Source organism: Chaetodon auriga, chromosome 3, assembly GCF_051107435.1.
Source record: "Chaetodon auriga isolate fChaAug3 chromosome 3, fChaAug3.hap1, whole genome shotgun sequence".
Lineage (NCBI taxonomy): Eukaryota > Metazoa > Chordata > Actinopteri > Chaetodontiformes > Chaetodontidae > Chaetodon > Chaetodon auriga.
In genome coordinates, this window is record NC_135076.1 from 13,974,615 (window position 1) to 14,000,461 (window position 25,847).

The window sequence follows — 25,847 nt, forward strand, 5'->3', positions numbered from 1 at the left end:
CTATCACACAATGTGACTTTCTCTGGACCGTCGGTGAAATAACTTGAATATCCCGCGTTTGCTGCACCCCCTCCTCCAGGCTTCTTCCCTGGCAGCTCCCAAGGCTGTGATGCCTTTCTTCGCCACAAGATGACGCTGATATCTCCATCCATCCTGAAGAAATACGGCATTCCCTTCGACAGGGTGAGTGGGAACTGGACATTTTATGGGTCTCCATGACACGGGGTTCATACAAAGTCTTAAAATTTGGAAAATGCTTCATTTGAACTGTTTTCAAGGTTTGAAGATCCAGTTGTCATAATTTGTTTGTCTAAATTAGCAATCATTAAGTAATCATGATCAAAATATACAATCAAAGTTCATATGAACAGCTGGTAAAAGGAATAATGTGACAATAGACATTGATTGCTGTGGATATAAAGAAGTTCAGAATCTTTATTTTTTCACAAAAGAATTTATTCTAACAATTTAGTGGCGATGGTAAAGGCTCAGAGAGTCAGGAGATATTGGGTTTAGGCACCTTGAAAGTGCTTGAATGACATTAGTTTTCTGTAGAAAATCATTCAAAGTTCACAGGCCACAGGATGATTTTATTACATATGACAGATTAGTGCACCCCAGGTGATTCTAATAGTCTCTAACATGAGCCCATGCATGTATACCTCCACAATAAGGTCTACACATGCATCCTCAGGCGCCATGGCAAACACACTGATATTAGACTAATAGAAGAGCTTAAAGTGTATCATGTTTGAAAGAGGAATGCAGGTTTTGTATTCCAGTACTTACTGCCAGGTCTCTTCTGACATTTGTGGGTCTTGTGCAAACGGCAGAAGATGTGGGCTTATTTTGAATGACGAATGACAACGCAAGGGAGGTCAGTGACTCAGCTTTGATGCGAACATCCCAACTGCTACAAGCTGTGGTAATGATACACTGAGAGTAATGATCTTCTCGTGTCTGTCATAGGAAATTAATTGGCTTTTTGTTCTATTCAGTAGGTAATCTAAATCCTCACCGTGCGAAGATTAATGGAAGATTGAAGGAAAAAAGAAAAAAACTAGCACAGAGCAGACATGCTCTCTTCATTCCCCCCCTCAGGATGTCATTATCACAGCGAGCGAACATGTTACTTGTTACACACCTACAGTACCTCTCTCGATTCATGTGTAAAAATAAAACCGTCTTCTTGCGTTCTTGCAAGAGCAAAAAAAAAAGGGATGTTTGATATCTGAACCACTGCCTTTAGTTGAGGAAGTTTATCTCCTTCTCTCAGCCCTCTACCCCTGTTTCTCCCCTCATGCCTGTCACCTTGTCTGGCTTGATGTGTCTCTTGATTGCCTGGATCCAGGCTTCTCAAAGACGTCGAGATCCACTGCCAGACATATAGGGCTTAAGTTTTGGGGGCAACGCATTAAAAAAGAATGCGCTTAACTTGTCCTCACATTTTTAAACAATCTCAGAATAACACTGAGCTCATGGGGAGACGCTCAGCGCTTGCAGCAGCAGTCGTGTTAGGCTGAATTAATTTTGCTCGCAAGTCTCAAAAGTTTAGAGAAAAGTTGTTGCTGAGGAGTTGAACTCTTAAACCCTCAATGGCAAGCGTTATGGATGTGAGACTCATGAGTGATAATGGCAATATATATTTCGAATTAAGATCAAGTGATATTTTAAGAGTCAGAAAATTGTGAGTAACAGCTGCGTGTTGTAATATGATAAAAAACGATTGCGAGCAATGCATCCTGAATAAGACAAAGGCAAAGGGGAGCACACACACACACAGCATTGCAGTAATTCATTTCTATTTAACCAGCTAGTTTATGAGATGCATAGTCGGCTTTTTTCTGCTTCTTAAGCTGAATTTAATGGAGATTCAGTTGGAATCACGTCCACAGAATACAAAAGCTAAAGCTGAATTAAAAAGCTAACATTCGTCACATGTTGCATGACTAAATTTGTCAATTTGTGTTTTTTGCTCTCTGTGAACAGATAACTCAGAATGAAGGGGAGTTTATGATCACTTTTCCTTATGGCTACCATGCTGGCTTCAACCACGGCTTCAACTGCGCAGAGTCCACAAACTTTGCCACCCTGCGCTGGGTGGACTATGGCAAGATGGCTACCCAGGTAAGATGAGACTGTCTTACAATATTCAGTCCTGCAGCAATGAGATAAAGATGGAATCTTTTGGCATCGGTGGCGTGAATCTGTTAGAACCGAGGTATGAAATTGTGAGGTGAAAGAAAGCATATCTTACATATGGTACGAGACACACATCTAACACTCCACGAAGACGATTGATCCGATGTGTGATTCAGCAGCAACTTCATACCCTTCCTGCTCTGGCTGTTTGGTTCTCTGAAGGTATGAAGTAATAGATCACACTGAAATATAAAAGCAGCGTCTGGTTCTCTGCTGCACACCATCTGTTACCGACACTAACTGCACGCTCGCATCCTTCCGTTGACGCACACTGCGGCTTTGCCTGTGGGCTGCTGAGCATGAAATTGACGGGGCATGGGTTGGTTGTGGACGGGAGCCCAACTACAATGTCCTCTGGAAGAACCTCCCCCCTCGTCTCTTTTCTATACATTCCACTTCATTTTCCTCTTCAGTTCCCTCTCTCTTCCCTTGCGTGCAGTCTTCACATGTACATGTGTGTGCGCGTGTCTTTTCTACTTGGCTGCATGTCAGATTTATGAGGTGCCAGTTTGCAGAAGTACATCTCCCTCCCGTCTTCCTCGCTCTCATTTTCGGTCTTCCTCCTTTACCCGTGTGGCTGCTTGTAATTTAGGAACCAGCAGTCTGGGCTCCAGCAGCCTTCCCTCCAACCAGCCCAGTGCTCAAGGGAGCGTCTCCACTGCACTTGTCTCAGTCTGATAAAGAAGAGTGGTCCACTCTGCGCTGCTAATCCGAGCCTACAAACCGACAGCACAGCGCCGCACTCAGTCAGAGGAATGTGAAAGAGAACGGCTCGGCTGATGAGACGGCCTCTCTCCGCCAGTCCATCTCTTTCCCCCTCCTTTGTCTTTCACACAGATATTTCCCCTTTTTGCCACAGTGTGTGGTTGCATGCTGGTTACGGAGTGACTGACGCTTAAACCAGGCCTGCTTAAATGCGTCCCAACAGCAGTCGTACTGTATGTCCTCGAGCAAAACCCAGAAGCCATTCAGGCTCAACACTCCTTCACTGGAAATGGTGACAAAAACACAACTATTTGTATTTTCGAGTGATTACACACATATGAAAACATACTTGTGAATATTATATTCAATTTCTGCCAGTCGAGCCCCTTAAATAGATATTTTACTGTAACTGAAAGGAGTTTTTCCATGTTTTGGCATTTTCAAGTCAGCATGAACTTTTAATGGTTGCATGGTGTCATAGTTTGGCTTTAAGTATAGTCTTAAAAGTATTGAGCTGCATTTTCAGTGAGAAATTGGGCCGTGAGTTTATATCCACTCCATTTCTGTTTTATTTGAATCATTTCTTATTTGTAAACAGTTATAGTTTTGTGAAACTGGCCTACACCAGCCTCATGCTTGGTAGCAATGAAGTCTCTCATTCTCTCGTGGTCTTTAACTTAAGTCCCCCCATCTTTCTTTCCTTTGGCTCAAGCAGTCGTCTGTTAACTCGTTTGGCTGTGTCCCACCTCCTCTCCCGCCCTCCCCCTGCCGAGCTTTATTCTGTCAGCCCCAAACAGGACAGTGAACGATGGGGCTCGGGATTGAATTTGTCACTGTTTGGGGGCTGCCAGCACACGACAGAGAGGAGAAAAGAGTGAACTTGGGCGTGCTTCATGTCTCAGTCTTCTTAAATACAAGCTTCCCAACTGCTGACCCATCTGTCTGAACACACACCTGCAGTCGAAGCAGGCCTACTGTCAGCACTCCTTCCGTGCTGTGTGTGCATGTAATTCGACTTCTATTATTTCAGACATTGCAGTATTAATTAACCTTCACCTCAACTTTTCTGACTATGCATTAGGTGCCTCAGCTTTCTTTTTTGTAATCCAGGGGCTCAACATCTCACTCACATTACTTCAGGCATGGCTGTTGATTCTAATTGATAATTGTAGGGGTCATCTTAAAAAAAACATATCATTACAGCATCTGTCCACATAACATCACCTTCCCAATAGACGCCAGGGACATCTAGTGCTTAGAAAAAAAGTCTGTTCACCGATTTAACAAGTGCCATTACACTAATGGTTACGTACTGTACATGCAATTTTTTTGCAAATTTGGTTGAAATCGGCTCAGCAATGAGCCTGCCGCAGCACTGAGGCTAGCAAAAAGGATCTTGCAGACTATTCCTGAATATTTTTCTGTCTGCAGCACCATTATGCTGCTGAATATTAACAGTTTCTGTGTTCTGGGTCTGTAGTATTCTCAATGAAAGCCTCTCTCCATTCGTTAGGTGCTCAGTCACACTTCGCCGCTGTTCCCGCAGGCCTCCACGGTGATTTCTCCGTCTGGGAGCCGAGCAGAAATCATCCTCCCAGTTCCCAGACTTAATCACATCACTTTTTCATCTTGAGAGTGAATCGGAGAGGACTCACTCTGTGTTTCTGATGTTTGTTTGCATCTTGTCTTGGTGGGCCCAGGCATGCTGTGATTGGACATACTGAATTTTTTTAGACTTTGTTTATATGCGACCTGTGTCCACGATAACCAATATACAAAATGCATTCTTTTAGTCGTGTGGTAGGTGCACTGCATTATTAAACAGATAAAAGAGTATGATTGTTCTTGGAGAGCCCAAGCCAAGTTGTGTCCACACTCACAAAAACAGCATTATTCGACACACAAATCTAGTAACGGAAAATAATTCCCAGAGTTCTTTCGGTGAGTTTACAAGGTCAGTTCACAAACATGTATATGCACGTATTGAACACCAGTGCATCACAGATCAGACTTTAAGCAGTTTAAATATGCAATTTCTGATAACCCTGCTTTCATTTCTTAAAGCAGCACACGTACAACATGTCCAGAGCTTTCATTGTGCCCTGATGACGGTGAAAGCTGCTAGTCCAGGACGGTTTCTAATTCATTTACATCTTATGTAGTAGCCTGTGGTAGACTGATGATCTGAAGAATGGATGTTGTAGCCGTGTTGTCATGAAGGACAGTCTTTAGTTGTGAGGAGAGCAGACCAGAGACTTGTGGCCTCACAGTAAGATTAGTGGGAACAGTTTCATCACAGCTGAAATATTGCTGACATTTACCACCAAAAACTTGGTGCAATTAACTAGCCAAATACAATACAGTGCTGTTCATACTGTTTGTTAGGCTCACAGTCAGGTCGACAGGTGTGAAAGCCATACACCGCTGAGTACTTGATATTTCTGCATCACTTACTGTTTTTTTTTTTAATCTACCCCTTTCTGTTCTGCATATTAAGCAGCTGTTGTTGAATGGGGGTGTATTTTAGAAGATAAAGAAGGTAAATAAGTAGGAGGGTGAGAAAAATGAGAGCAATTTAGTCATTAGTTAAACTTGGTCAGCATTTTTTTCTCCAGCATGCGTCTCAGTGAAAAACTTTCGAAATGTTTGTGGAACTGACACAAGAAAGTAAAACTTCAGGCAAGTTTTCGCCTCAACTCGCAGTAGGTCTTAACAGCATGGTGATGTACGGCCCAGCTGTGTCATATATACTGCAATTCCCATTTTAACGCATTTTAATAGGTTGTTTGCAGTCATGTGACGTTAAATTCAGACGGAGGGCCGGAAGTGAAAACTGTAATGGACGAGATGAAGGAAAGTTCTTGCTGTGCTAGTGTAGATGAAAGTATGAGAGAAAGGTGCTCACAGGAAAGCAGAACCTCGGTACCAAAGCGCTCCGGGATGACCGTCTACAGACCTTATTTTCCTGTGGATTAACCAAACAACAAACGTTCAGCGCCGCGCTGCTGAATGTTGACATCAGTCCTCGTCAGCGACCGTGATCGAAGCAAGCATAAAGAATTTTGTATAATCAAAATTTTCCGGTCACACAGGTCAGACTAAAACCCTGTTTTGCTATTAGTACTTGGCACATCCACAGAGTCCAGTGATCCATAGAGAGTCCCCAGGCTCTAGGTTTTCTGTGACTCCAACAATTTAGCTTCATTACGAGCCCAAGTATACTTCAGGGCTCATTGACTGCCTGCCTCAGGGTGAGTTTTTGTTTTCCCAGATCTTGTGCATCCCCGAATTTGTTTCCCTGCTCCGATTAAGTTTTATTGTCATAATCAACTGTAACTGGCCCCGGCCCTTGAGGATGGCAACAATCTCCATAACATCTTAATAGTTAAAAAAAAAACAAAAACAAAAACAAAAAACAGAGCCTTTGTATCCTTTTGCAAATGAAAATTTGTTAGCCATGTCAGTGTAGGAGCAATATTTATCTCGTTTTCTTTTGTGTGCCATGTTGCTGTTTTTACAAAAGGTTTCATGGTGGCAACAGTCAGCTATACCCATACTCACTTGCCCCCCCCCCCCCCCCCCCGTTCCCCCATTGCCTCGCACTTTCCGCTCCACCACCACCACCATATTTTAATGTTTCTGTCTATCAAGTGGCGTCCCGATGAGATGTAGGTTGGATATTGTTTTGCTGGGCAGGGTGAGCTGCTGTGTTTCTAGTAATTGAACATAAGAACATAAGGCTCGCAGTACAACTCAGGAAATAATAGCGGCAGAATGTCATACAGCAAGCAAGGCACAGAAGAAAATATTTCCACCCCCTCTCCTTTGCTTGTTTCATCTCCCTCCTTTTGCGTCCTTCATTCCCAAACTTCTTTCTGTTGTACTTGCCATTTCCTCTCAGATTGAGCGCTGTGGTTTCATTTAACAGCTCTGTCTCTCCCCCTCCCTTCTCCAGTCAGCAGAATGATTCATGGACTTGCAGTGTCATTACAGTGTGACGGTTTGTGGAATCATCTTGAGGTGTGAGTGTTGATAGGATGCAGATATCACTCTCATTTACCCCTGGGCTATCTGCACAAGTCTTATTACTTGTCATATTTTACTCACTAGCTTATTTCGCAAAATTACAACCTCATGGGACACCAATTATTGCCCACTACCCTGTATACTCATGGCCTGTCTGATGTGTGGGTTATGTTTTTCCAAATGAGCCCAGATAACTCACAGAGATGGAGATTAGAATGATGCATCATCCAAACCCTTTCAGCCCAGTTAGTGTCCCTCTTAAGCTGCCCTCATAAGCATTTTGCTTTAAAAGTGACCAAACGCAGCACTTTAAACTGTTTGCATGCTGCTGTTTCCATGGTAAATTGTAGCAAAACATGTAGAGACTGCAGTCATCTCCATGTTTTATGAACTGATGGTCTTTTGGTTTTCCTCATCTGAAATCAAAAGCATTCAAAATCACTCTCATGAGTAAAATAGTAAATTAACCAGTAATACACTGACTGCATGGACATGGCCTTGTTAATGTCTCTCTCCAAACTGTGGCTCTGTTTAGGGTGAAATAAAGGTATGCCAGGTGTATAAATAGTGTTATTTACACACATGAATATAGTAATACACTCATAAATTCTTGATATGAACACATAAAATCGAAGTTTACGAACCATCTCTCTGCTAAGTGTCATTGCTGCTGCTGCTCTCCCCCGCTGTTCTTTAACACCCTCTTCCATGCTGTTTTTTGGGCTTCTTCATCAGTTTGCCACAGACTGTTACCTCCTCTTTTGATCACTCACTGCAGAGTTTGCCGTCACAAATCAGTGAAGTGTAACTAAACTTGTCATCTGCCACACCAGCTCCATATGTAGACAAACAGCAGTGTTCTGCCACTGTGGAGGATTAGCCTTGTTTGTTTACTGTGGAACCTAGAGTTTGCATCATGTCCTATCTGCAGCTATTCTCTAACATACAGTCATGTCTTCCTTCTCTGCTTGTTTTTCTCTAGTGTACCTGTCGTAAGGACATGGTGAAGATCTCCATGGATGTGTTTGTGCGCTGCCTGCAGCCGGATCGCTACGAGCTGTGGAAGCAGGGCAAGGACAGCGCGGTGTTGGACCACCTTAAGGCCACTGAGCTGAACAGCCCTGAACTAGAGCGCTGGAGGGAGCATCGTGTAACACAAAGAGCAAACCTCCTGCGAAGGTGAGAGGTCAAACTCAACAAGCATTATCGTGCGTCTCGGGTGATCCAATCACAAGTGGAATGCTCTATGTGCGCGAGTCCACACCTGCCATTAGGATGCATCTCCAGTCACCACTTGTGATGGGATCTCATTTCCCAGAGCTATATGCCGATAAACATGTACAGCGCATTTGCAAACACCAAATGTGCTGTTGTTTTTAATTGGCAGCCCAATATTAGTAACTAACATGGTGGGACAAACAAACACAACTGAAAGAAATAACTGGAAAAGCTGAATTTACTCGAAGGCCCAATTAACTAAGAATTTGTCATAGACAGTGACTCACAAAGTTTCTATCAACTTAACGACTTAAAGTTACACAATTTTTTAAGGAATTCTGGGGACTTTGTCCACGGGCGAAAAACAAGTGGCCTGTATCATTTACTAATTACTGAATTAGTAAAATTAGCGATGCCACAGTAAACTGATCCGATGCTTTTACACAGATAGAAACAACTTAATGTATTGCATTTAATGCCGAATTTACAAGAAGGCATGAATCACTAAGACTTTGTCATCGGCAAATTTCATTAGGTTCTTCCTTGCTCAACAACTATCACGATTGCTTGATTGTTTTTTATTAAAGGAGTCTGGGGATAATCCTTTTTCTATTTCAATGGTGAAATCAGTTGAAACAGACAGTGTGTTCACAAACATCTGCTGCTTATCTTGGCTGCTTACAGAGCCCAAACATTACAGTGAACCAAATGGATATCAGACAGCATGTTTCGTGTGTACTTACACAGAGGACATCAGTTGAGCAGGCAGTCCTTCAGTGTGTCCCAGGTGTGTATCGGGCCCAGACCACCTCCAAATATGGTCTGAACGGTCGGATCACAACGCGTCCTGGGTGCGTTCACACCTGTGCTTAGAGCTGTTCACTTGTGATCGGATCACCCAAGACACATATTAATGGCAGGTGTGAATAGAGCCAGAGACCCCTCCCCGTGTGACTGTTTCAAACTATCCAATTTGCATATCAACTGCATGACAACTGTTGCCAGGTGAAGACTGCAAGCATGTAAAGACAGGGGAGAAGAGGGCGAGCAAGGAGGAGAAGCACAGATGGTAGAAGAGAGCGTTATGAGAAACAGCACTCTGGAGGGACCGGAGACCAGGTGTCCTGTCGCCTGTGTTCTCGGCTGTACTGTGAAGCAGGTTCGACAGAGCTGGCCTTTCTTTGCGTGAGCTGGCTCAAAAAAAACCCTCAAACCTCAAACCCCAGTCAGAAAAAAGCAGCACTGTTGCTACAAATAAGGCAAGAAAGGAACGCTGACCACTCAGTGTGCTTGTAATACCTCCTCTTTATCTCTAATGTCACAACTGCACATTGTAGACCTCTTAATTAAAGACAATATAACATATTTAAATATTATACTCAGGAATTGCAATTAGGTCTGACACTGTCCCCTACTGAAGGATAGGTGGAAATCACATGGCCAAACCAAAGTGAAATATCATGTGAGTGATATCAGAGAGATATCAAGTATAAGCTGCTGCAAAGTAACAGTTTCTCTTCAGTGCCATGTGTGTCTTCCCCAGACATACGTGGAAGCTCTTGTTTAGTAGTAAATAATCCTGGATATGTTTTTTATACATATTATATGAATTTATTTACTGTTTCTTTTTGCCCAACCTCAGGGCCATGCAGAAGATGAAGCAGGTCCGTCGTTTAAAGCTCGGGGAGGTGAAGGTGCTGGCGGAGGAAGGCATTGAGCTGAATGCTGCTGAATACCAGCGTCAGGTGGAGGAGCGCGAGGCCCAGCGGAAGCAGGAGAGGGAGGAGCGTCTAGCCAGAGAGGCCATGATGACCCTAGAGGCCATGGAGCGTGAGGAGCAGGAGGCCGCCAGGGCCGCTGCTAAAGCAGCAGAGACCGCAGCTGTAAAGGGTGAGTGTGATATGAGCAGTAAGGGATTGCAGTCTGTGTTTTTGTGTGTGCTGTAATGGGAGTTGTTTAAAATGTTCATGTGCTTATAAGATACAAGAAAATATGCACCCATACCATGAAACCAGAGAGTCTAACTTCCTCATTCTGAGTGTGTCTGTGAAAACACATTTGGATGCATTTGCATGCAGTATAAGCATAATGCAGCATAATTCTGCATCAGCCTGTTTGAGCTTTCATAACCCATGAAGCTGCTAAAGCAGGAGAGGGTAAGAGCAGGGGTGAGTGCGACTCACCCTCCCCAGCTTGTGTCACCGCTTAGTAGAAACTTAGGGAACTCTATGTGAAGAATATAAACTTCTGGTTCGGGTTTTCATTATTAGCATCCACTAGAACAGAGACCACAGTAACCAGGTGTCAATTGAATATCGCGCTTGAAGAAGAGAGATTAAGATGGACGGAAAAATCCTGCCCAGGGAGAGCCTGTAAGTAACATGTCAGAGGAAACGTGCTTCTGAAACAGCGGTAAATAATCAACAATCAGTGATTAAGGTGCACACTGGATCCAGTGATGGGTGCCAAGTCAGTGGATTCTATTCATTTTCTGTGGAGCGTAGGAGATGCAGCCGCATGGTGCATCATGGGCACGGCACAGCGAGTCAACGAACCAACTGCTGTATCAGAATTTGCATAATCTCGACTCGTCTGCGACTTCATAGAAATGAGTGCGTTCAGGGTGACACAACTGTCAAACAAGGCAGCGCTGCTAAAATCTGAATCAAGATTCTGTCACTGCCTGTTTTTCACCACAAATGTTTTCAGAAACGGTTAGTGTGGTGTTTAGCTGTAATCATATGAGAAAGTTTGTGAACGGCATGTGGAAAACAGACAAGTCAAAAGTCCAGATTCTCTTGAACTCTCTGCAGCTAAAATATGGAAAACTCATATCTGCTAAATTTAGAAAACATTCCAAATCCAAAAACTCATCATGGCTGTGGTTCTGATGAGCCATCACCGCTCCTCTCTTCCCTTTGCCAGCTCCAGAACCTGAGGCCAAACCACAGAACTTGGCAGAGGACATTGACAAAAAGAAGCACAAAAAGCCAAAGAAGATGTCAAATACCAACAACGCCATCACTGGGTTTGAGGAAGCGTTCGAGCAGTTTGCCACAGCCAGCATAAAGAATTCAAAGAAAGCTGTAGTCAGTCACACAGAGGTGGGAAACCTGCTTAGCCCAAGACAGAGCAGCATCCCCGCAGACAGCAAGCTGGACGTGAGTCCCACCCAGGTAAGACTTTTCAGCTCAACGTCCATCGATTTGTCCTTCGAGTTGTTATTTTTGTCCAACAGGGCAGCACGCTTTTATTATTCTAAAGCCACAGTCGCTGCTGTTTTACTGCACAAATATGCAGCTGTTTGATCTGAAAATGGAGTCGAACCTCTAAATTTTAATCGGTTTGTCCGCCACATTTGCAAGTAAAGCAGTTTAATTTAGGATGGCAGAAAGTTGCTGATATCAGTTTAATACGCAAATCAAATCCACAAAGAGAAAATGAATGTGAAAACTTACAGCTGCACTAATAATAGATTTCTATTAAGTGCTCGCCCACAGCAAAAAAAAGGAAAAAAAAAAACAGTTTACAAAATGAATGTCAACTTTTTGAATATATTGATTCATTTGTTGTTGCATTTCTGAAGGTTAAAATCATTGAACCAAAAAAAAAAGGATTTGGTCAATATGAAGCAATCTTGTGTTTTATCAGGCGTGCTACTCCAAGATGAAGATGCCAACAGAGGTAAAAAAGAGTCGCCGTCACCCGCTCAGCAAGCCACCCATGCGCTCCCCCTTATCCATCTTAAAGCAAGATCCAACCAGTGACAAAGGTGTGTGTCTGTCTTCGTACATCCGTTTAACCTTGAGTGTGTTTTATTCTAAGTATTTGTTTTGTTATAAAATCAGGAGCATTTGCACAGACAGGTTACTGTTAAAGTGGAATCCCTTTTTTTTTAAACAATCAAGGTTTATGGTTAGTAATACGGTTACATTTATTCACCCACATTATCCGTTCCACTCATTGTCCTCTCCATCACGCTACTTAAAATGAACAAGACACCAGTTTTTGTTTTGAATATCGATCTTGAGACAGAAAAACAAATGGGACTAAAACTCCCTGTGGGGATGATGAAATCAAGGCTTCAAGGCCTCACTTCGCTCTCCACCCTTCCGTCTTTTTCTTTTCATTTTCTGACTGACACGTATTGATCCGGGGATCATGACTTCCAATTACCTGCTTTCAAAGTCACTTTAAGTCGGCGGCAGGGGACCCGACTCGGGGCCTGTCCTTCAGAAGGGTGGATGTGGGACAAGGAGAAAGAGGGAGTTAAATGGCGAGCTTGTGAAGAGTTCCTCCTGCCTTCTGTCCAGGTTTAACAAACAGTCTGCATCAGTAGCTTCAGAGGCTTCACTGAGAAATTGATTCCAGACCCACTACAGCAAGTTGTTGATGGCCTGCGCTATTTGTGCTCATCAGGCAATTATATCAGAAGTGGTGCTGTTATTGTCTGGAACACAATGTGCTATTTTTGTCTGCTGGCAAGGGCTCCCTTATTAAAACCCTGCTGCTTTTCCAAAAAATGCCTCACGTGCATTTTCAGAGAGAAATAAAATCCTAACCAATAATGAATCCTCCAACATCTCTTCACTGTGCTTCACTTACTTAAGATTGTGGATGCAGAACATCCTTCATGCATTTTATTTTTTACCTGCAGAGCTCTCCTCCCCCATGCCGCTGGACAGTGACATGAAGAAGCAGGAGCACCTGTGGCAGAATCAGTCGCCCAACTTCCTGGCAGAGAAGGCCTTCAATGCTGCAGTGGCAGCACTCCAACCGCACTGTGCTATCTGTTCACTCTTCTGTCCCTACACAAAGGTACAGCCACCCAATGCACCAGAAGCACATACAGTCTGTGACAGTGACAGTAATGGGCAGTGATTGTAGTAACAGTTCTGAAATCAGTCCCGACTGGTGTAAAGGCTGACCAATAATCAGCACTGATACAATCCACTAACTGTATTATCTTTTTTTCCTCTCCAGTCACACAAAGGCAGCTTCACTTCAAACGACCCCCACTGCAGCCCCATTCCCCGCCATGGCAGTCTGACTCGTCCGCTGGTCCCAGAGATGTGCTTCAGTGTCGGTGCATGCAACACTGAGCCTCCACCCACCAACTACCACATCGGAGAGGATGGCACCAGTGTTCTGCTCCGCTGTTCGTCTTGCCACATGCAGGTTCATGCCAGTAAGTATGAAGCAGCAGGAAAGAGTGCTGGCTGGTTTTTGAGTAACTCTTGGGACCAAACGTAGTGTGTCGTGGAGTAGTGACACCCCGGAACAGCTGCACCAATTTAAAAGGTGGGGTTTTTGCTGCACAACACAGTGTGCTCGGACTCACAATGTTTGCTGTTAATGAAAAGTCAACACTGCAGCTGCGGGAAGCTTTCTAGCATAGAGAACTTAATTACAACTTTAACACTGAAGCAGCTCCAGGATTTGTGAGTGCAGTCAGTGAGAGCAGCCTCGGGTTTACTCAGGTTTTAAAGGATGTTAGAAGTTGGTCTAAATCTACATTTTGACATTTTTTGCCATGTATTTAGGTTATTTATTTAATCCAGGTTAAAAAAAGAACTATTAAGGGGATGGCTGCCGCTGCAAGCATACAATAAAATTAAGTTATTATCTTTATTTTGTGGATTTAAAAAATGAAAAAAATCCTTCTTCTGTAGAGGTTGGAGACGAGCAGCTGTGGGCACACTGCAGCGTTTGATTTCTACCACACAATCGTGGTCTCAGCCAGCTACAAACCCTCTACATGGACTCACAAGCTTTACAGACAGGCTCTGCTGGGCATTTCGCCATTCTTCTCTATTCACAACTTTTTCTTTTTTTTTCTTTTTTTTTCCTCTGGACCCCTGAGAATAGAGTTGGGAAAATAGGAGGCACAGAAGATGAGACTTCACTACAGCAGTGCAGCAACCTGTCTGCTCAATTCCCCTGTTTCCACTCTGAGTGAGGCTCCATAGTTTAGCTCTCCTTGACTCAGGTTAAACTAGCTAAGTGGCTGCTCAAGCAACGCAATGGCCTCTCTGAAGGCATCATACCGTAAGCTTCTGCAGCTCTTTTTTTTTTTTTTACCCTGATTTCTGCACATAATCATTTTTCACAAAGAAAGTCCACTTTTTGGAGCGTAAGGCTGCCGTCGAAGCAAAGCATGAAAGGACGTGCATCTTGTTAGCTTGTATATGAGCCATGGGATCTCTGTGCTTGTCTCTACCGCTCATTGACAAACATGAAAACTAGTCATGGTGCAGATAAACAAAATAAATGCTCATTTAGTGGCATTTGTTCAAAAAAAAAAAAAGTTTTACAATGATACCCATATATCTGCTCATAATGTCCATGTGTGGATATTTTGCTGTCAGATGGCACATAGAACCAGATAATTGCAGCATGGACATGTGCACATATGCCCAATCAGGAACACACACACACACACGCACACACATTTGTCAACCCTCCTGGGTTCTTATTATCCCTAAAGCTGGAGTGCACCTTCAAAAAGGCCAGTTCATTAGTCATCCAGGGATGAGCTGGGCTCAGCTGGGGAAGCAGTGCTGCTATTGATAAGAGGACGTGAAGCAGAAAGAGCTCTTGTCAAAAACAGCAGCTCTGTGCTCCATTCCTCTGCTCCTCATTGTTTTGGATTGAACATTCAGCTAAAAATCATCCCGACCTGTCTAGGTGTTACATAAACGGGGGAGCCTTTTGGTTCAGAAGCTCAAATTGGAGATGGTGACAAGAAGATTGGACAAGTTCTGAAGAAAGTGCAAACAAACCGCTTGGTTTTGTCAAGCGCTTTGCAGAAAAGGACATGAAAAAAGCAATTATGAAAATTCAGAAGTATTTTAAGAAATACTGAATTTATAGCAGAGCCTGACTCAGGTTGCCATGGATCCCACCGTTAATGCATATTAATACCAGAGTGTGCTTTGTAAACACTAAGTGAAAAGGTTACATGAAAGATATGTGAAACTGTTAATATCTGCTCTCTTACAGGTTGTTACGGTGTAAAGCCAGACTCTGTCAGTGAATCCTGGATGTGCACCAGGTGTGCTGAAGGAGCCTGGACAGTGGTGAGCAGCAGCATCACTTTACACAAGAAATAAATAACTTTGGGTCCCAACACAAGTCTAGAAAAACAGTTTGATCTGTCCCGTCGTGTCTTCTGTGTTCCTCGCTGCCTGAACTCAATCCTTCCTTGCTTTGTGTTTTTCAGGAGTGTTGTCTCTGTAACTTGAGGGGAGGAGCTCTGAAGACTACCACAGACGATCGGTTAGTGGCTTACAACAGAACCTCCAGAGCATATTAAAGTGTCATTCCCCAGTAAACAAAAAAACAACTCACTATGACGGGAATATAATTTAGATTTTACTGACTTTCCAGCTCCAGAGGATTTCTCTGATACAGAAATTTCTTCCTAAAAATAAATGTGTGGATATGTCATATTTTTTTCTCCAGCAAATTCAATCTAGTTCTGCAGATTGCTGTTGAAACAGAGTTTGTAAAGAAAGTGCAGAAAATGCAGAATCTCTCCCTCTCTCTGTAACCAGGTGGGTCCATGTTATCTGTGCCATCGCTGTGGCTGAAGCTCACTTCGTCAACGCCATTGAGAGGGAGCCAGTCGACGTCACTGCCATTCCAGAATCACGCAAGAATCTGGTAAGTGTCATCATGGTGTGGTGTGATGTCAGACTGGCAGTGGCCAACATTTAAACCCAAGAAGGACCACAAGTTACTGCTCACCGCCACCGTGTTATTTAATTTGCCCTGTCTCGGTTTTATGTCTTGAATCCTTTCTTATTCCCTCATCTCATTGTCTCACTCCTGCGGCCTTTTCCCTACGTTTAAGCGTCTTCCTGTCTTTCCTGCTCACCGCCCCTGTATCTGTCACTCTCTCCGTTATCCTCTCTCCTTCCCTGGTGGATGGATAGCTTGTGTTTTCTGTGGAAGACATGGGGTAAAACATACGTGTTGAGGGGAATGGCTGAATAATCAGCTGTCATTTCTCACAGCGCCAAATGAACTGAATCGATCCCATGGGCAAGAGGCAATTTCCCTACTGCTGCCACTTCTTTGAACACAACTTATGCCCTCCCTCCCCTCCTTTCTCTCCGTCCCCGCTTCCCAGTCTCTGCTACGCTCCATTCACCTGATCCCACTTCACAGGCAACGCAGTGCTTGCTGGTGCGTTATCACAAATCTGCAAATAATGTCACCTCTTTGACTCCCCTTCTCTCTGAATAATCTATCAAAGAGAAGCTGGGTGACATTTGCATCTGAGTGCTGTCAAAGCAGGTTTCCTCCATGTCTTCTTAAAAGGCCATGAGAAGAAGCTCTGCAGTCTAATGATTCGGATGGCTGGGCTGATAAAATGTGAACACGCACCCTTGAAACCAGTTAATATTGCGCCGTGTGCAGCAGTCTCCTCCATCTTTGAACGTTTGGTTTACAGGGACGGAGAGATTTCACACAAGCTTTTGTCTTAGGCGTTTCAGAATTTCTCAGACACAGCAACACTGCGCAAAACCTCAAAAGTCGTACCTTTCCCAAAGGTAGCGCTGCACCTCGCACCTCGAGGTACTGCGTTTTATTTTCTTGTGAGAAAACAGCCTCAAGTTTGGAAAAGCAAGCTGCTTAAATAAGTCATCGTGCGGTCTTTAAAACTGTTTTCCACCTATCATTCCAAGTCCATTCTCCTGTCACATGCAGCAGCACACAAACCAAAACAATGATTTCATCAATTATCAACCACCGTTCTAATTTTGGTTTACTTCAGAGGGTGGATTTAGTGTGCACTGCTGTGCAGAGGTTCTTGTATGCTACCATTTAAAAATTCTGCAAGTGGAGGCTTAAAATGCACAAAAAGATGAAAATAAATGATTTCTTTAAACATGTCACTGATTTTGAGTTAGAGATTAAATGTACATATAAAACCAGCAGGATGAAGGAGATATAACCAAACAAAAGGACACACGACTCGTGTTTCTTACTGCTTTTTTTTTGTTTCTCTGGTGTCATGTCACTACTTGCCTCTGATTTCAGCTGTAGAAAAATAGACCAGCCTGGAGAGAACTATAAACCATACCAGCCGGTGAAATATCACACAGCACAGCTCTGTTGAGAGCTGTTGTACATTTTTTTTCCTGCACCAGTACAAAAATGAAGTATTGGCAATTTAATAAAGAATTTTTATTTTTTATTGATCGGCCATGCGCCGCGCTACAGCTGCCCGCAGTGTGATTTGTCAGGAGGAGGAGGATGGAGAAGGAAGGAAGGATGAGAGAGAAAGCATGAGGGATTGGGAAGACATAGTGTGTGTGATGATAGATAATCACAATAAGACAAGTGCACAGAAAGATAGCCGTCACACACAGGAGATGAGAGAGCTGCTCGCAAAGCTGTCGGGGTAATAGGTTGAGTCTGCCTGTTAGATCGAAGCATGTCGCCACGAGTTAAACATAAGGAATGCCACCTTTCTCTCATCTGATGTATTTATTATCAGATAATATCTTAATAGATTATGTTTAGGATTTTTCAGGGAGATAATGTTTCTTAAACGCACCTACCTCGGTGTATTGAGAAGATATGACAGGCCAAATTCCCACACATGTGGTCATTCTTTCCTTGTTTCCATCCAAGCCTTTTGTCCATCTCTCCCTTGCTCTCTTGGTTTTAACTGAATCGAGTGACGGGGAAGGAGAGTGTAAAGACTTAGAGGGGTGGATGTGAAGGTTAGAAGGACTGTAAATGAATTGAAAATGAAGAGTGAAGTTTGTGGGTTTGCTTGTGCAGGGCAATACATGTCAAAGTCTCTTGGTGGAGAGTAGACGAGCTTCCTGGCCAAAGGCAAAGATTTGGCTGGCTGGTGGTAATTTCACACTCAGGATGTGGGGATGGAATCAAGGGATTTGACAAGCAAAGTGCCCCAAGGGAGGGGAGCAAATTCCTTGTATGGTTGTGAAAGAGCAGAAGTTGAACAAGTGATGCAAGACACCAAAAAGGATGCAGGGGAAAAAGGAAATTCTGTTTTTCGTTCTGTTTTCACCTCCTCAGAATAGCAGGGTGCGGTTTTAGGAAGTCAGGCGCTAGAAACAAGATTCAGCAACTGTTAAATGGTTTAATGCTCATTCTTGAAGATGATCTGAGGTCATTGCTTTCAGACACCTCTTTTCCAAACCTGCCATGGTCCCTTTGAACATCGTCAACACCAGCGTTCACCCAGTAGCTTTCTGTGCTGTCCCTTTGGAATAAACGAGATGTTTACTTTCACTGGCTTTGAAAGCCACAACCAGCAGGTGCTTCCAGTCTGAACCACAGTGCCATAATGACACTCCTGTGAGCCTTCAGTGTCCATGAAAGAGAATGCATGAAAAAGATATCAGCTTTGGACCTCAAGGGGAAAATGACCAATTAAAGTCCTTCTTTTCTGTGTCCATTGTAGAAATGTATGTTCTGCCACAGCAAGAATGCCAATCAGAACCGCGGCGCTTGCATCCAGTGCTCATACGAGAAATGCGCCACCTCCTTCCACGTCACCTGCGCCCAGATCGCTGGAGTCATCATGATGCCCGCCGACTGGCCCTATGTGGTATCCGTCACCTGCCACAAACATAAAAGGGTCCCTCCAAAGGTAAGTGCACATCAAGAGAAATAGTCAGAGGTTAAAATGCGTGTTCTTTATCGTCCAGTATTTCAGATGTGACGGGAGGTTTTCGGATTTCCTGACCAAAGTGATGCAACTTGTTTCTGATTCCGCTGACCAAAGAGAACTTTACTCTGTTTCTTTTATGTCCATGGAGCGTTGAGATTCGTGTCGCAGAAGCATAAAAATTGGTCAAAGGGGTTAATGAGCAGAAGAGTCACTGGTTTGACTTAACATGGCGTGCTTTAACTCGTTGAGAGTAACGACAGATGACGCGCATCTGGCTGCGTAAACCCTTGAGAACACAATTACTCAAGAACCACGGATAGGTTCCCTTCACAGAGCACATGATTTGAACGTATTTCAGAGCTCCTTCCCGCACGAATATGAATGTTTTACATCTGAGTTCCTGTGTGAAGACACAGGACGATCTGCATCACTGCTACTTGAACAGACGCACACAAACCGTCGTGAGGTCTGACCTCTTTTCATCCCTGTCCTCTAACTGTGCGGGTTTTCTCCCCCCAGCCTCGGACAACACCCAAAGGCCCCCCGGGTCTGACCCTAGGCCAGAAGGTGATTGGTCGCAACAGCGACGGCTGGCACTACCACTGTACCATCATCGGCATGGCAACACAGACGTTCTACGAGGTCAACTTCGATGACGGCTCATATTGTGACAACCTGCACCCAGAAAACATATTAGTGAGTATTTTTACAGCTTCGTTAGACGCCCACCTGTGTACAGTTTATAGCGATAACGTCAACAAATTTAATTCTCCTCTTTAAAGCCAGGAGGAAATATCCTAGCAACTGCCATAATGCTTTGTTGCTGGAGCCCTTTTGTCAAATGAAAATATAATAACTAAACGTAACTTCAGATAACCTTTGAAGACTCACTGCCATATGATAACAACTAACACAACTCTAATAACAAATGATAAAGAATTAAGTTCTGTGATGAAGAAGAGGTTGAACTTTAGATGAATCCTCTGCTGCCTACTCAAACTCCTCGAAGCATTTTGAATTGTCTTCGTCAAACTTCACCGAACATCAGGGACCTGATGAAAATCCTGTCAAAAAACTCTTTATTACTCAGAGTTCTTTGCTCTGTGTACAGTCTGTCTGTGAGCTGCCTCAGGTCAGCTTATTGGAATATTCCTCGTGAATCAGAAGAAGCAAAATGACACATACAGATCTCTTAATTGCAATTTCATTCTTCTCTCCATCTACTCTCTCTATTCCTGTCCGTCCTCTTCCTCTTTTGTCTACGTCATCTTCCCCCCTGCTCCTCCAGAGTCATGACTGCCTGCGCACTGGTCCCCCCGAGGCGGGGGAGTTGCTTGTGGTCGGCACGCCAGAGGGTCAAGTCCTCAACGCTTCCTTTGTCAGACAGCACACCCAGAAGGTCTACCAGGTGAGGGAAAACACAACTTTTAGATATTAGCCTCGCTCATTTGCAGTCAAACCTGCTAAAATGTCTGTGATGAAAACTCCAAAGTCATCTAGAGGTTAGAGACTCAGGTCTGAGGCTAGAAAGTCACCGCTTTAACTCTGAATCTCTGAACAGACTGACGTTCAGTCCTTTTTCCTACAGAGATTTATCCACTGTTCGTACAACTGATACGCAACTCTGTTATAAGAAGGAGTAGAAAACAGACACATTGCTGAGCCACTGCTGCTCAGATGTCTTCAAGCAGTGTTTGGAATTCCCAGCTGCGGTGTGTGCAAGTGCATGAACCTTTACACGTCGAGAAAGCACGCACAGTTTCAAAGGTGAAAAAACTGAGTGACGGCGTCATTTACATACATCATCTGATGCTCTTCTGCCGAGTGACTCGGAAGTGATTGAACCTGTGAACTTTTGGGAACGGGGTGGTCTGTGCAATTGCTTTGCCACCCTCTGGTTTGGCTCATGCGTAAAGCTTGGCTGCTCTTGTAGTTTACGGTGAAGCAGTTTGACACAGTGTGGCATTAAAACATAAAGTGGAGCCATTTAGCATCACTGGTGCATGCTGGGGAATTTATAGGGCAAATATGCAGAGTGCTTAAAAAGTGGAAAATGTAAAATTGAAGAAGATTCTCCGGCCTAGAGTGAGGGAGGCTTGATCTTGATCTTGACAGTCACTTACATAGATACAGGCATGTACGAGCAGACAAGGTTAAGTGAGGTCATTAATCTTAGATCTTACCATGACACTGGTTTTGTAAGTGTTTCCAAGTGTTTCTGACACATGCGCACACACAAAACAGAGACAGAGTTTATGGAGACTGCTTCATAACCCTTAATATCAGTTGCTGGATGAGCTGCTCAGCCCTGTCTGTAAATCTGCACCGTATCTCTTTCCCTTCGTGTCCCCGTGTAGCCTGCTGGCTGTGGCACTGAGAGTCGTGTTAGAGCCGAGGAGCACGGTTACAATGCATTAAAAACGAGCCTCCAGCTGGTCACCGTGTCAGGGCCGAAACCCTGACCGTGGTTTTTTTTTTTTAACATTTGAAATACTTAGCTGATGCTCCCATGCAGTCAGTGAGCAGCTTTGGGGTTCAGTGCCGTGGTCAAGGGCATTTTGACAGAACACATGGTTGCTGATGGAACCATTTATAATGGCTGAGATCCCATCTGTGACTTCTGGGTACAAGTTTGTATTTTTGCACACTAAGCCACCCTGCTACTCTTTTCTTCACTACCCACGGATGGGTCTTCTTTTGCTCTGCTAACGATGTATTTTCCTGCTGAGTTGAGTGTATTTGCATATATATGTTTATTGCTTATATTTGACAAACCAATTGGAAATGTTAGTTTATTCATCCAAAGGTTTTTTTTGTGTCTGCCCAGGTTGAGTTTCAGGACCAGAATCAACTAATGCTAAAACACTCAGAGATCCATCAGCTGGATCAGGAACTGCCCAAGAGGGTCCGAGCCAGACTGGTGAGTACATTACTGAAAGTCTGCTCTCTACTCTGCTCACACAGCACACATAGGGGGTTCAGTCTTGTCTTACACGCTTCAGTTTGGCAGGTGAGATTTTAGAACTGGTTGCAGCAGCAGCAACCAAACGATAGCTTGTATTGTACAATAAGCAGTAAGAAGTTGCAGATAAAACAACTATTTGTTCAAGCGAACAGCCAACGCTTTGCAGCCTACAGAGCATAAAGGCCTGCGTTTGGGCCAAAATGTGTAGGTTGTTAGATGTAATATTATTTGATGTGGAAAGAAAAGCTGTCGGCAGACTTCTGAAACGCCAGAGAAGCTGTCCATGAAAATTTGTGTCAGAAGGAGACTGTGTTGACTGTTCAAATCCTAATCACTCTTGAAGACACGCAAAAGACTTCATAGATTGTATTCTTAAACCGACCGCACCGGGTGATTAAGTAAAACAGACCGTCAGCTGTGCATGCAGTGTAGTACGTGGGGAGTGATGTTTGGACACAGCCTGTGGACACATGGGCCTTATGAGGAGTGTGTGGCTAAGTCTGCATCTGTCTGTTTTCAGGCCATACCTGTGACACAGGAGGAAGTTCCCTCAGCAGATGAAGCCCAAGCAGCCAAACGCCGCTGCCTGCCCTCAGGTTCAGCCCCACCCGCTGAAACCCCAATGGAGACAAGCAATGAGCCCGCCTGCCCCATAACTACAGCCCCAATAGCAGCAACAGCAGCAGCAGAACAAGCAGCCAAACGCCGCTGTGTGTCCTCAGGTTCAGCCCTGACCGCTGAGACCCCCATGGAGGCACCCGATGAGCCCGCCTGCCCCCTGACTGCAGCCCCGGTAGCAGCACCAGCAGCAGAACATCACAGTATTAGTACACCGCTGACCTCATGTCTGTCTCAGCCCGACACAAGCCCACAGGACGCCCCCGCTCCAATCAGTGGGATTCAGATGGACGCTGAGACCCCAATGGACGCAGGTGTTGCCCTCACCGACGCCCCGACGGAGTCAACCCCGGCCGCAGACCCTGCGCTGACTCCGCAGTCGACCCCTTTTCAGTCGACGTTGAACTCGGACCCCCTCCTGTCCACCCCATCCCCGCCTCCACCCCCCCAGCACATGTCTGAAAGCTACATGCCGAGCAGCGGCTACGTTTCCTACATGGAGGCCCTCCTCCATTCACATTTCCCTCAGGACGATGGCCCTGGACCCCTGTATTAAAAACCGATTCCACTATATTATTACTCGGCCAGTGGAGGCTGAGCCCATAGGAAGTAAGCTAATGGAGGTGGATTCTACTGAGTGCTGTAATGGACAGAACACATTTCCTCCACCTGCTCTGAGAGCTCAGGGCAGGAGCAGGAAAAGACAGGGATGCACGAGCACTCCTTTAATGCATGTTACTTTTCTGTTTTTAATGTATTTGCAGTGGTGCTTTAGCCTGCTCTGAAGCAGCAGCAGCTAAAGAGGACAAGTTTTTATTTTTAACTTTATTATTATTATTATTATTATTATTATTATTATTATTTGTCGTCCTTTTTTAAAGTTTAGGCCTTTTTGCGTTTTTTTTTTTTCTTTTTTTTTTTCTGTTTTTGCTCAGCTGCTGTGCTTTTCTCCTCCATCTTAATATGAATACGTCTCTGGGTGGTATCAACTCCATACCTCGTTGCATTAATTCAGTAACAGCACACTCCCGTTTTCTTTGTACTGGAAGCCAATAACTATGACTATGCCTCTCAACACTGAGGCCCTGGTGGACTTCACTACTTTTTTTTTTTTTCTTTTTTAAAAACAAGTAACCAGCAACAAAGTCTATTTTTCAATCCGGCCACTTGTGGCTTTGAAACTGGTGGAACGCAAGTGTCACATTGTCCATCTACAGGATATTTTCAGCAAGGTGTTTTATTGTACTGTCGCAAGAGGTAAATGGGGGGAAATGGGGTAAAAAAAGAAATGTATTGTAAGGGGAACTCAGTATTTAAATGTCTTAGTCAAATATTGAAAGAATTATTTGTAATAGAAGAAACCTGTTGAATGCAAACGCTAGTAGATTGCAATGAATCTTTGTGAAGATGTGTCACAGTAGTTAACAGATAAGACCTTTTATGTATTGATGTCATTCAGTCATTTGGTGGCTCCACTTTTCACACCCAAACTGTCTCAGGGTTCCTACATGTGGAAAATGAATTCCGTTTTAACATCCGAGTCCTCACACAGTTAACGAAGTACAGAACAGCCCAGAAAACTGCCTCAAATGTTACTCAGTCATAATTGGCACTTTGGGTATCCGTTGCTTATATTGTCATATTTGCTCCTGTTAATGTTTGTCCATTATACTGAGTGATATCTTCGTCTACTGTCGCATTTCTCTGATTCGCTCATGAATTATGAAGTCAGTTTAAAGGACGGAAGCATGGAAAGTGACATTTGCAAAAATAGGAAAATATGTAGGAACCCTAAAAATCTGGAATTTTTTGTACCATTCTTGGTTGAAATTGTGTGTATAAATCAATATTGTATATTAATAATGTTGTCTGTTTTTTCTATTACTGTATCCTTTGTATGTTCATTTTCAGAAATGAATTCACAGACTTGGCCAATCCAAAATATTAATACCTTTTATTTGTGACAGACTGTCCGAGGCGTTTTACTCAGTTTGTACTGGTAAACACAGCTTTGTTTTCTTTGATATGGCCATTTTGTGCTACAGAGGTGCTACAGAGATATTAAACTGCTGACAAACTGGGTTTCCTCACACACTCACCTTGTACATACTGCAGGCCTTCTGTATTGTGAATGAAATTTGTAAATGTCGCACATACCTTTTCTTTCTGTCATCACAACTGAGATGTTGTGTCCCAATGATATCATCATGAAAATCTTATTTCATAGGGATTAAAGTGGGTTGCTAGTCGCCAGCTCTTCTGTGTTCTGTGTGTTCAGTAACCTGGAGATTCAAAAAGTCGTTTCTGGGTCAAAATCGTGAGACCAACTGTGAAAAGACAATGAAAAAGTCTCAGTGTCATCTAACTCCTTGTGATTAGTAGATGTCATATTGAGGGGTGGGCATGGGGATAAAAATGACCACTTTATATGTACATTCATGTTGTGATATCAGTCAAGATAATCAATTTTCTGGAAACTCAGTTCTCATATGTATAAACTAACCGGGTAAGAATGTCTGGTTTTGGATAATCCAGTGAATTAAACTGACAAATAAAGGTGCTTCATCATATTTATGTGGCAATCCTGTAACTCCAGTTACACCATGAAACTGATCTGTTCATTGATATGCAACATGACCCACAAAGGCCCAATGCCTGCCTACCTTTGGACAGAGCCAGGTGAGCTGTTTCCTCCTGCTGTCAGTCTCATGGCTGTAGTGACATACAACCCCGATTCCAAAAAACGTGGGATGCTGTGTAAAACATAAATAAAACAGAATGCAATGATTTGCAAATACTTTTCAACCTGTATTCAATGGAAGACAGATAACAATGGGAGAGGGAAAGGACTCGATCCTCCGAATCACAGCAGTCCATGCATAAGCAGTAATGGTCCGGGGTGTATGATTTAAGGGGATCTCTTGGCACAAAATGGAATATAAATATATATTTAATAAATATAATTTTAGTATCTTTTCATCATGTTTTTGTTTCCTAAGAATGACATTTTAATATCTGCATCAGGATCTGGCCTTCTTCCTGAGAGTCTGCCATGCACCTCCATATTTCAACAGCGACCCAGAACAGACCAATCAAATATGCTCAAATTTAACCTCCATAATAGCCAGAGAAAAAAGAAATTTGGGGTCCACCACCACGGCCCTGAGTCCAAACAGCGGGTGACTTGTAGCTGATGGCATCTGTGGAGAAGGCTCATCTCATCCAACCACCCCTGAAGACTCGAGGGTCTGCTCCTGAAGACACGAGGGTCTCCTCAACACACTGATTTTCTTTTTGTGGTGCAATTCTTTGTAATTGACTGTGGTTCGTTTTCAGATTCGTAGTTGTCCCTCAGACATCATATCCAAAGTTGACTGAATTACACAGTATATTTGAACAATTCAGACATTTGCTTCAGCTGTTGGAAAAACAAAATTCTAATGAGATCGATAAAGT

General features: G+C 43.6%; 1 protein-coding gene across 1 annotated transcript in view; it reads left to right on the forward strand.

Moving 5' to 3' along the window:
* kdm4b (lysine (K)-specific demethylase 4B) overlaps positions 1–25,172 on the forward strand; it is a 44,571-nt gene extending 19,399 nt beyond the window's left edge. The window contains exons 7-22 of the mRNA XM_076725255.1: positions 80–183; positions 1,990–2,127; positions 7,916–8,112; positions 9,794–10,041; positions 11,077–11,327; positions 11,803–11,923; positions 12,809–12,969; positions 13,135–13,339; positions 15,154–15,230; positions 15,374–15,429; positions 15,708–15,816; positions 18,599–18,787; positions 19,328–19,504; positions 20,097–20,216; positions 21,636–21,728; positions 22,294–25,172. Of these exons, the coding sequence (XP_076581370.1) occupies positions 80–183; positions 1,990–2,127; positions 7,916–8,112; positions 9,794–10,041; positions 11,077–11,327; positions 11,803–11,923; positions 12,809–12,969; positions 13,135–13,339; positions 15,154–15,230; positions 15,374–15,429; positions 15,708–15,816; positions 18,599–18,787; positions 19,328–19,504; positions 20,097–20,216; positions 21,636–21,728; positions 22,294–22,947 (2,900 nt within the window). The 3' untranslated portion in view covers positions 22,948–25,172. The remainder of the gene's footprint in view (positions 1–79; positions 184–1,989; positions 2,128–7,915; positions 8,113–9,793; positions 10,042–11,076; positions 11,328–11,802; positions 11,924–12,808; positions 12,970–13,134; positions 13,340–15,153; positions 15,231–15,373; positions 15,430–15,707; positions 15,817–18,598; positions 18,788–19,327; positions 19,505–20,096; positions 20,217–21,635; positions 21,729–22,293) is intronic.
* Positions 25,173–25,847: the final 675 nt, after the last annotated feature.